Source organism: Adelges cooleyi, unplaced genomic scaffold (genome assembly GCF_023614345.1).
Source record: "Adelges cooleyi isolate 19-005CV unplaced genomic scaffold, UGA_ACOO_1.1 ACOO_flye_CR_arks_rails_tigmint_CR_PRNA_21, whole genome shotgun sequence".
NCBI lineage: Eukaryota > Metazoa > Arthropoda > Insecta > Hemiptera > Adelgidae > Adelges > Adelges cooleyi.
In genome coordinates this window covers 140,498-152,440 of record NW_026095871.1, presented here as the reverse complement: position 1 = coordinate 152,440, position 11,943 = coordinate 140,498, and the positions used below count along the sequence as shown (strand labels likewise).

Below are 11,943 nucleotides of genomic sequence, written 5' to 3'. Positions count from 1 at the left end.
TATGGCCTATTTAGCTGCGATATTATCATTGTTGTTTTACGGTGGAAATATTAACTGTTAATGTTTGTAAATACTAATTTTTCTTTGATAAAAAAATTACAGGAGGACTTGGAACGGTTGTCGGGCGTCAGAACGTTGGTCAGTCAACTGTACGAATCGCTTAACGTCGAAGAGCATCAGATCAAAAAGGAAAGGGAACTGTTGGCGAAAATAGAAGACTTGAAAATAAAATTAGAACCGCTAGAAAAGGTACGAACAATACATAAACTGAAAACTAATTAAATTCAAACAACCATTAAGACCATCGTGTCGTTCGGTTGTTAAGTAGCTAACACGAATTAATGACAATTGAAACGTTTAATATCCGTTTAAAGTAATTAACAGTTTTATTATAACAAATCTTTAGGTACTCTAATTGACGGCTCGTTGTCAGATGGATTTGGGTAAAGTTACTTTTTAATCATCGAATCGAACCCTTTCTGTTATGTACAGGACTTTTTTTCTTACTGAACTATATTACCTAAAGTATAACCCTATAATTACCTGAACTATTACAGTTTTTTTTTTATTATTTCCTTACAATATAATTTACCGCGCGTGCGTGTTACGTGCCATGTTAAGGAAAAAGTCTCGATTTACTTTATTGTTTTTTTGTTTTTCTCTTTATGATGGAATTACACGATAGATCTGTGAAATACATTATTAATGTCATTTTTACAGCTCTTTGTCGTCGATGACAGGTTTTTGTCTTCTTTTTTTAACTATTATTCATTTTCAAATAGGGTAAGGTGGTGGAATTGCGGCCACTTAAGCGGCAATTGAAATATCTTTGGAACTAAAAGTCCAGAAACTTGTAAGGTGTTCCGTATACGAGTTTCAGATTTTTATAATTAAGTTAAATTATTTTTTTAGAGAAAAATTTAAGTTTCTAAAAAACATACAAATTATGATCAAAATATCATGATATCAGTACAAACCTATTGTTCAAAGACATTTTATATGTTTAATGGAAATATTAGTTAGGTAGTAAGGTTATTACACAAGTTATGTTAGACCGTTATTATCCTATCAGTTTTGACTGGTACTATTACCCCTATCAGAATTTTTTTTTTAAATGCATGTATTTACTCTCAAGCTGTAATATTTAGTTATATTATGAGCAAATAAATGCAACCCTTGCCAGTTTGTGATGTATTTGAAACAGTCAATATAGTAAAAATTTAGAAATTCTTAATTTGAGGTGAGTTTTATTTTGGAAAAATATTACAACAAAAATGATAAAAAAATTGATGATTATTTTTTGGTGGGAAAAAAGTCGTTTATCATTTGGAAACATCTGGCATTAGGTTCCGGTAACAACAGTTATCAAATGATGTGCTCATCTAAATTTTAGCTATCATATTTCAAGAGATATTCCATTGGCCGACAATCTAACGTTTTGTTAATTTGTCGATTTAGGTGTGTCTGGGTTGCACTTTTCATTCAGATTTAAATTTACATTTATAAACCATAATATAATTGTAATAATAGGTTTTTGTTAGCATTGACAGAGTTTTTGGGTTGTTCGGGATAGTAAAAAACGTCTGTTTAGGAATATATGTGTTTTGTAATTCTTTAAAAAACCCTATTGTTCCTCCAACAGTATCTCAGATAAAATATGTCTGATCGTTAAAAAGGTTTCTCCAATGGGTAGTTTTTTTTTATCTTATTTTTGTTTGGGCGCATATATATCATCCGAAATGGACATTAAACTTCCTCCGGATGTACACCTTTGCCTGTGGTTGGCGTGCGAAATCGATTTTTGTTCGAAAAACAATACAACTTAATCCAGACCGTATATCATAATATTATATAGCGTTATTCGGTTGGTCATTACACCACCGTAAAACAGTAAATGCGTTTCCCTTGACCCCAAAAAAAAAATGGTAAATTGACCGAGTTGACGTGGACAAATTCCAAACCATACGCCATATAATGCGCTAGTTTTGTTTTAGAAATAGGTAAAATTACATTTTTGGTTTTTGTTTACAGTTATTACGGTCTACTATTAAGTATTTGTTCGCACGAATTTGGGGGAACCACTTTTACCCTTAACTTGGCACGGTATCTTTAAAGATGCATGTTATATATTTTTTTATACTATAACTTCCCTCGACCTCAACCTAAAAAAGGACTTTTATGTTAATCAATGTTGTTGTTTTGAAAATTAGCCACTTGTCAAGTGTATGTTTATTTTACAAACTAGATTAAACATTTACCTAGCCTACTCGTGTTCATTTCTGACCTCACCTTCAGCTCTTGGCAAAGATAGACAGCTTATGGGTAAACCTAATTTTTGCAAGGTGTGTACACTAGTTAAACAGTGTCGTCTTAGTCATTATGATAAATATAATACTGTGTTAATAAATCAATGTCTTATAGTCAATGGTCGGTTGTCGAGGTAAGCACATTGGCGGTTACCATGGAAAATCGGTTTGTTTGTTAAAATTAGAAAAAAAAAACTACTTTAAAATATAACAAAAACATGCTTATATACCAAAAAAGATATTTTTTTCAACTCAAGAGAGAACGTGTCAATTGATATTAACTGATTACAATTGATATTGTGACTAACTTAGACTTTCCAACGGGACATAATGTATATAATATATATCGTTTTTGATTTCCTAAATTATAGGTGAGACAACTCGTCCCTGACCTAGTCTACCCTGGGGACCCTAAAGCACAGAAATCGTTCTCAGTTTTTATCAAGCTGTGTAAACGTGAAAAAATACAATAGGTACCCTGTGATCATTATAGACGTGCCCACGACCGTTTATAAAACGGTCAATTATTTTAATTAAAAACCGACAACTGTGTTCTAAACGAGTTGTGTGGCTTGTGGACGGACATATATAATCACACATCGATCGTATCGCGGTTGTGTGTATGTAATGGCTATAATTCTATACTTGCCTCTCTTGCTTTGGGTGAGAGTAGGTAAATGCACTTTAAAGATACAAATCTACTCGGTTAATAGCTGGTGTAAACCGTTGGCTCTCGGTCTAGCACACAACATAATAATTTAAAACAGAAAAAATGTGTTGCATAATATATTATACACCTTGGCTGTTCAGCAAAGTTTGTGCTACAGCGATTATATCATAATAATAACAATAACGATTTCGACAAAATGTGAATTTCCATTTCTTTTTTTTTACATTTTTCACTCATTACCATAATATGTTGTTGTTTTTGCATAGCAAATTTCAAAATGTTTTAAAATACATCATACCTTTGCCATTGCTCATTAGTGTACACTGTTGTTCTTATTGGGCGTACATGATACTCATTACTCTCACACCTTAGTGCATAATGATGGTAATGATAGAAAAAATGCCACTTTAGAAATAAATAGGTAATGCCGTTTTAATTTTTAATTTTCTCCACTCGCTTATGGTTTGAATTGAATTTATACTATACCATTATAACTATTAATTATATATTAAATTGATGGCGTTCAAAACTTTCAAGTGTCGATTAGTATATGCTAGCACTACTACTGTGTGCAATCATAAATGCAATGTGTACACACTATGGCAGTGTTGTGCCGTTTGTTTATTTATTTTGTATTTTCACGCAGTTTAGCACAAAATAATGATTTTAGGAAATGCGTTTCTTTAACGGTCGTGCAAGACAAATTATTAATAATTAACTCTCTCTTCGGATATACATTCTCATATTATACTCGGTACATCAACATATTGTTATCTGATTTTATATGATAAACATTAATGAGCAAAAGTAAAATAAACTTTAGAATAATATTTATTAATTTATGTAAAAAAATTAAAAAAAAATTGGTAATAGTTTTTAATAAAGTTTATAATTAAACTGTATACGAAAATTGATCTATGTCGTTTAGACTAAGAAGGAAATTGAGGAAATTTAAACAAACCGTTAGTTGTAAAATGTTAGTTGGACTATAAATGAAATATACCATAATACATAGTAACACTAATAGTATGTTTAGACTTGTATAGTAATTAAATGTGTCTATTGTTATAAATGAGTATAATTTCTCCTGAGATGAATATAATATATATAGTTACTATTTAAGTGGAGATTGCATGCGGTCTGTTTTAGACCAAAAAGCCAGACAAAATTTCGACTACTTAGAATGATAAAATAAAATTACTGTATGGTTGGAAACACATTTTTGATTTTTTTTTTTTTTAATGTAAAAAAATTGGGTTTTAATATTTCAAAAAAATTGCATATTTAATTTTATTAACTACAAGTAACTGAAAATCTTAAATGAAAATCCTACATAACACAGTAAAGTAGCCAAAGAACTGGAATCTCTTTACAGAATTGAAATTAGTCGAAATTGTGTCTGGCTTCTTTTAATCTAAAATAAACCAAAATGGCTTTTACTCGTAGAAAAAAAGTATTTAAATTAAAAATAATTCCTTGCAGCTTATACGAATAATTGATTGTCATGGTCGAAATTGATTAAAAACCACTTTTTCTTAAATATTGCCTATACAAAACTCCTTAAAAACAGACCGCATATGCAATCCTCTTAAATTATAAATTCTTTTTCTGTGAGTTGCCATTAATAGTAGGTATAAAGGGGGGAGGGGGCAGGATATAATTCGTTGATCCTATTTTTTTTTTACAAGGACCTGAGAATTAAAAAAATAAGTATGTTCTATCAATAATGACCTGAAAGGTACTAGTATAAGTACACCATTAGATGCAGTTTTTAGACGCCTGATAAAATATTCATTGATTTTCTATCCGTGTAATGTTTTTTCGGCACGTGACATGATTGGAGTTAGATTTGAGACGTTCAGTCGGTAGCTTTAAGACGGTTGTATATTTTGTCGATGGCAGATAAAAAAATGATGATCAATGATGATGTTTTTTCATCCATCATCATCATTCGTCATTTGAACGCAACAAATTTAATGGTATGTATTATTTATTAAAAAAAAAAAAATGTAACGTAGGAGATTGCTTTTAAAACCTAACTACAGCTCATCCTTAACCGGTTAAGCGCACGTTGTGTATAGTTTTATATCAATTTTTTTGGTAGTACTTTTAGGACTTTTAGATTTCCAACAGGAGAGTCTGGGTGAGGAGATTTAGAACAAGAATATATATTATTATTATGTTATAGAATTGTAGGTTTTATCTATACTTGAAGCGCACAAATTTTGAAATACAAATATGATATAAAAAAAAAAAACATCATATGATTGAATAAATTAAATAATGTTAATATTTGATGACAACCGAAGCGTTAAATTGAACAACATACCTTTTTGATTTTTAAATGCGGGTTGATAAAAAATAAAACTTGTAAGATAATATGTTCAATCTGTTGGCGGTTTACTTGATTTTTGCCGTCAAAAATGAATAAGATAGATAGGTGTGTATTGCTTAATATATTATATTGTACAATATACAAACACACAGCGCGGTTATGCTTGGAGATAAATCAGATAATAGAATGTCATGAATATAATATCATAACGCTGTTGATAAATGTATAATGCAAGGCATTTTGGTGTTGTGTTTAATGTGCCATAAAATAACTTGCAAACGCATATGTATTACGAAAGCAAAATGTTTATGCGTTTTTAGCTTGCTAGACAATAATATTATATTACATTGTAAGCGGCATACCGGAAATGATGAACTGTTCAAACGGTTTTGAGTGTCAGTAATAATAACGAATGAACTCGGCTGCCGCCTGCCTTCCCTAAATCTCTAGTTTTCAAAGATCAAGATTATTGATATTAATTAGGTATTGAAAATTTCCGGAAAAATTGAAATCTGGAAAAAAATCGGTTTTTTTTTTTGAAAAATTGAGGGGGGGGGGAAAGGATAAACTGTATGGCAACATATGATACTACACAATATATATTAACTATGAACTACCTACCTTTTTTAGTTATTTTTATTTTAGATTCCAAACGGGGCGAGGAATGTGTTGGGTTTTATCGAGATTTTTTTTTTCAAATTTAATATTTGTTATAATTTTTTAAAAACTTTTATGAAACAAGCACCTAATTAAGCTAAAATAATTTTGGATTTAGTCGTCGCTTATCTGGGTTAATACTTCTTTTTCACAAAAAATATGACATAATATACATAACATATATATACCTAAATATATTTCTAAAAATTAAAATTTTCCATTCTCTGGTAAAACAATAGTAATAAAATAAATGTAATAAATATAACAATTGACCAAAAATAGTTGATATTTAACAACAAATTTCAGTTGTATAACTTATTAATTATTCAGTATCAGTCTCGTACTATTTTTTTGTTCTTCGGTAAAATAAAAGTTATAAAGTAAATATGTGTATACTAAGTAACAATTGGCATTTAATAACAAATTTTAGTTTATAACTAATTATTATTTATTATTAATGAGAAATCATTATTTATACGGAAATAAAACTTCCTACTTATTATAGGTATCAGATGTCCGAAAAAATTGCGTTTTTCTGAAATGTGTATTATATTTTAAAAAAATCCCAATTTTTCCATTTTTTCTGAGCCTTAAGAATAGAACCGTTTTTTTCAAAGTTCATCTCATCAACCTGATTAATGTCTCATTTCAGAAAAGGCAGTCCATCGATTTGGTCGCCAGCAGACAGACTTCGGTGCTGACCTGGGTCGGTCTGGGCCTGATGTCGGTACAGTTTGGCATATTGGCTCGGCTCACCTGGTGGGAATACTCGTGGGACATCATGGAACCCGTCACATACTTTGTCACATACGGCACCGCGATGGCCGTGTACGCTTACTACGTGCTTACCAAACAAGTAAGTAACAGCCACCACATAAATTCCCCTTTAAACGTTAAGTATAGAGGTGGTGTTTTGGTCGAGTTAGGTGGTGTTTTGTTCGCATAAACTCATTGAAGAAATCCGTATTTTCTGATTTGAATACCGACAATGTTTTCTGGGCTTAAGGGGACGTCGCACCTCATAATAATAGCATCAAAATAGTACTTTTGTATTTCCAATGGTATGGAGTCTAAAATTCACGCAAAGAAACGTTAAAAGAAAGTAAAATAAAATGCCAAATAATGACAAACTGACAAATAAAAAGGTACAATCACTTATCAGTTATCACCTAATTTAATGACCAATGAGAACGTTGGAATCGAGGTAACTGCTTTGGTAACCCAAGTAACATTTCGGTAACTCGACAAATAGAATTTAACAATAATAATGTTATGGTGAAACTTATTTCATTTAACCAGACGTTAAATATAAATGAATTCTTAACTAACATTATTTTAAAAGTGTATTTAATAATAGTTTGTGAAACCGGCTGTATGTCTTTTTAAGTTGTTTTTGTATCGCGCAACGCACAATAATTGACTCGAGTTAATTATTTTAAAACCTTTTTGTAGAAGCTTTCAAAGTTTTTTTGTAGGAATTGTTGTTGCTGCGAAACGAGAGAGAGGATAATTGTTTAAAAACTGTTTCTCGTTCGTTAAAACTTTTGTAAAGTCTCACTCATGTTTGTGCGTTTTCATAATTTAAACGTCGCCTGTTTAAAAGTTTAGTATTTTTGAAATACGCACTGCGTCTTGGCTAAAATACCGTTTACAAAATAATTATATTGAAATAAAACGACAAAAAAGAAAACAATTGGTAATGTAACGAATATTATATTTTAAACACAACATACATTTCTAAATAAAATAGGAATTTGTTTTTTTTATCTTTTGGTTTGTTTTATGCCTATACGTTGCCCCTTAAGAGGATCGCATGTGGTTTGTTTTTAAGGAGTTTTATTTAGGCAATATTTTTGATAAAAAGTGGTTTTTAATACATTTCGACCATGGCAATTAATTTGCCGGTTAATTTTTTATGTGCTTCAAGATATTGTTTTTAATTTAAATATTTTGTTTCTATGAGTAACAGCCATTTTGGTTTATTTTAGCCCAAAAAGCCAGGCAAACTGGCGACTACTTAGGACTGCTTAGGTCCAATTTGAATTCTGTGGGGGTGGACGATTTTTTTTTTTTACTTTGCTCTGTTTGGTTAAGTTTTAGAGTTAGAGATCTGAAAATTAAACCCAAGGTAGATGTAAATTATCGTATATTGAGCAAAATAAGGTACAAGTCTCTCTAAACTAAGTTCTCATCAAGTAGGAAAAATTGTTTTTTTTGGGTAAATATTCACTCCAAAAATATTCGGCTATGATAAGACTAAGTATTTTTAAAAGTCAATGTAAATTATACGATGGGTACAAAATAACAGCACAAGTGTTTGTGAGCCATGAACGTTCTTAACTTTGTACAATTAATCATCTTAACAAAACGCAAAACATACAATTTCTATCGTTTATTGGTTTAGAAAAATAAAATAAATTGTATTTAAATGATTTAAACACACCTAAATAATTATTTATGTTTAGTTTTTATTTATTTTGTCTGCAAGTATATTGCCTATGTGCGACTTACAACAATTATATTGCAATAAATTGTTGAAAAGTTAAAAGGCATAATATAGAAATAAACTTTATTATAGTCTACCATATCTACTTTATTATGTTTTCCATATGTTATTAAACATTAGCTGGTTTTTTGGGGGGGGTTTTGGAAGTAATTAGATTATTTTAAGTTATAGCGTACCGTAATTTTAAGATGATAGACATGTATATTTTTTAGGATTAATAATGATATGTCAAAATACAAAACAAAGTATCCTTTTAAAATAAAAGTAACGCAAAGAAATCTTGTTTATTAGGTTTTTAAATTAAGAATAATAATTTGCTGAAAATTGAGACTAGTCGATAATCAGTTTTGGATAATTGCTTTTGAAGTGATTAGAGTTTAAAGTTCAAACGCATTCCACCTGCCGTCCTAAATTTTAATCTTTAACAACTTTAAAAGTAATTATCAAAAACTGGTTATCGATCAGTCAAAATGTTCAGCAAGTTTTTCTTAATTTTTAAAAACTTAGGTTCAATGTATACGTTACCATTTAAGTTTCAAAAGTTGATAGAGCTCTGGAAAATATTAAATATGGTAAATACTTTGAAACTAGAACGGTAACCCAAATGAGTATAAATTAATTTAAAAAAAATAATAATATTAAAAATATTCACTAGAACAAAAGTTATTTCATTTGTCCAATTATTGTGGACCACTCTGTATATATATATACACACACTTTTGTACTATATTTTGTATTATTAGCTTTTATTTAAACGAAAATACATACTTTAACTATTAGGCAACAGCAATTTAAAACAAATTAAAATTGACACGGTCAAAAGTAAATTCAATATTTTACAGATCTTTTTTAAAAGATCTGCGCTCAGTAGGAAGGATAGTTAGAGCTTATAACAGGGATGGGTTGAGAGCTAAGAACATATTCTGGAGAAGGAGTGTGGGTGTCGTGAAAGGCTAGGAAACTAAATTAAGTGGCTGTTCTATTAGTGGATAGGGGCAAAACAGTTGGCAGGATAGTATAGTGGGACAGACTGTGTAGTTTGCAGAGTAGACCGCGTTTAAACTGGCCAAGCGATTCGGATGACTTTATGAAACGACCATATTATTATAGTCTTGAAAGGGCTTTGAAGAATGATGTACAGAATGTCTCAAACAGAATGGCAGGGTTTCAAACGGCTGTAGGTTGTGAAGTATTGGACCTACAGCGCTCTGGTAGGGCTTAAATGAAAGAGATAGTTGTCAAGCTTCGAACGACTGCCACTAGATGTCTCTACAGGTGTTTGAAATAACGAGTTAGACTTATGTGTGGCGAGGAGATCATCTGCATACTTTTTTTTTAACATATTTTTTTTTAACATTTTTTTGAAATTTAATTCACTTTTGTCTTTGATCCAACGCAGGAGTACTTGATGCCGGACGTCCGCGACCGCCAGTATCTGATCACCATGCACAAGAAAGCCAGGAAGTCCGGACTGGACTTGCACGCCTACAACCAGCTGAAGGATCAACTTGCTTGCGTACAGACAAACTTGGCCCGACTCAAGGACCCGCTGGTGCCACCGCACCGGGCTCAGCTACTGTACGACCCTTTGGCCGCTGATTCGTCCGACGAAAGCGGTCTGCCAGGAATCGTACACAAGCTGAAAACGCGTCTTAAGAACTTGAGGGACGACCTGAAGGCCGACGAAAGATATTGAACATGCTTAGCAAACAGCATAGTGCATATTACCAACTGACAACGTTGTTTTGATTGTTTTTCTCTAATTATTGGTGCTAAGAACGTGGAACGGTCGGTGTTTTTTAACTTATATTATATTATAATCCTTATTTTTATTTATTGAGATTTAAAACGGGCTTCGACAGCTATAGGAGGAGGTCTTTGACCTGTTTGTACGATTATTATTATTATTAATCCTTAAATTATACACTTACAATGTTAGACGACTTTATCTCTCTCGACACAGGGTTAGAATATTATTATTATTATTATTATTATTATGCATATATTAACTATTGGCACAACTAATATAAACTTTTTTTTTTTTAATCATAATATATACATTATAAACATACTCTATACATTTAATTGCTCTTATTCAACGAGAATCTACATAGATACATATTGTACTACTTAATATTATTAAAAATAAGCTTTATTATTTTTTTTTTTACATATATTTTTCAATCTTTGTTCGACTAGTTTTAATTTAATTTTACATCTATTATTATTATATAATGTCCTAAACGCTTATCGTTACGGGGACAATCGTTGGTCGAAAAGCACAACAATGTATTACTGTACAATCAATTTTGATTTTAGCATCAGGGTTGTCGTTATAGGGGAAAAGTATATTATATTGATAAAACGATAATATTTTACGAGCGTTCAATCGTTGCCGTTCATTGGGTATTCGCTTTTAAGTATCGGCTCAGTTAAACGCTCTCCGACGGAAATATTAACAGTTGTGATAAATAAAGAAGCGCAAATTTTTAAAAATTTTTTTATTATTATACTTAATAATTATAGGTATCTACTTATGCTTAGACAAATGTTTTAAATTTAACTATTACAAATTTCTTACGTATGTGAATATATTTTTTTTTTTTTTAGTAGTCGAACCGTATAAATAGTTTATTTTTTTATTTTATAATTGATTTTAAAGCTCAATTTATTGTTTTTTTTTATCAAATTAATTTTTTCTCTTTGTATTACAATAATGTTTTTGAATTGTCGAAAGTCTTAATAATATTTAAACTAAATGCTTTTGAAACGATACTAGCAAAGAGCAAGTCGTAGCCGATAATTCCTCCTCAGTCTTTGTATTTGTATTTTAGGCGTTTCACATTGTGTCAGTCTAATTTTATTATTTCACTCAAAGTTGTTTCCTTAGAATAAATGAAATAGAATTTTTTTTAGATTATGTAATACGAATAAAGTATTTTATCATACTGAGTACGACACGGATGTCGTACACCACCTCATAACCGCTACGTGTTATGGCAAAATTTGTTTTTCATTGAATTACTATATATTTAATTTATTATTTTTATTTCACTAACATTATACTTTTTTGATTTTTATTTGTCATTGTGTTTTTTTTTTTTATTACGTTTATGTGAGTATTATTATTATTAAGTTTATTTTTAATGTTAAGTAATTATAATGGTCGTACATACGCTGTTATGGTCCACGACATGTTTACAATCTTCACAACATATACTTAAGTTTTGTTTATTGTCAAATATATATATATATTAGTTTATATTTAACAAATTGTATAATATCGTCCCAACAGCGATGGAAAAATAGTGAAATTTAGTAGCAAACTTTTTAAACATTTTATATTTATTTTAGAAATCTTTTTTATGTTAAATTATTATTATTATATTGCTTGATGTGCAAAATATTCTTGTCTTATATAAATTGTTCGTACGACTAATAACGTTTTTTATATTATAATATATTGTAT

The 11,943-nt window shown here is 30.2% G+C and overlaps 1 protein-coding gene across 2 annotated transcripts in view; it reads left to right on the top strand.

Moving 5' to 3' along the window:
- Window positions 1–11,897, top strand: part of LOC126834149 (calcium uniporter protein, mitochondrial) — an 80,224-nt gene extending 68,327 nt beyond the window's left edge. Inside the window, exons 4-6 of one of the 2 annotated variants that reach the window (XM_050565873.1) lie at window positions 103–249; window positions 6,621–6,824; window positions 9,874–11,897. In XM_050565873.1, coding sequence (XP_050421830.1) covers window positions 103–249; window positions 6,621–6,824; window positions 9,874–10,170 — 648 coding nt within the window. In that variant the 3' untranslated portion in view covers window positions 10,171–11,897. The remainder of the gene's footprint in view (window positions 1–102; window positions 250–6,620; window positions 6,825–9,873) is intronic. The other variant, XM_050565872.1, reaches the window with a different exon arrangement.
- Window positions 11,898–11,943: the final 46 nt, after the last annotated feature.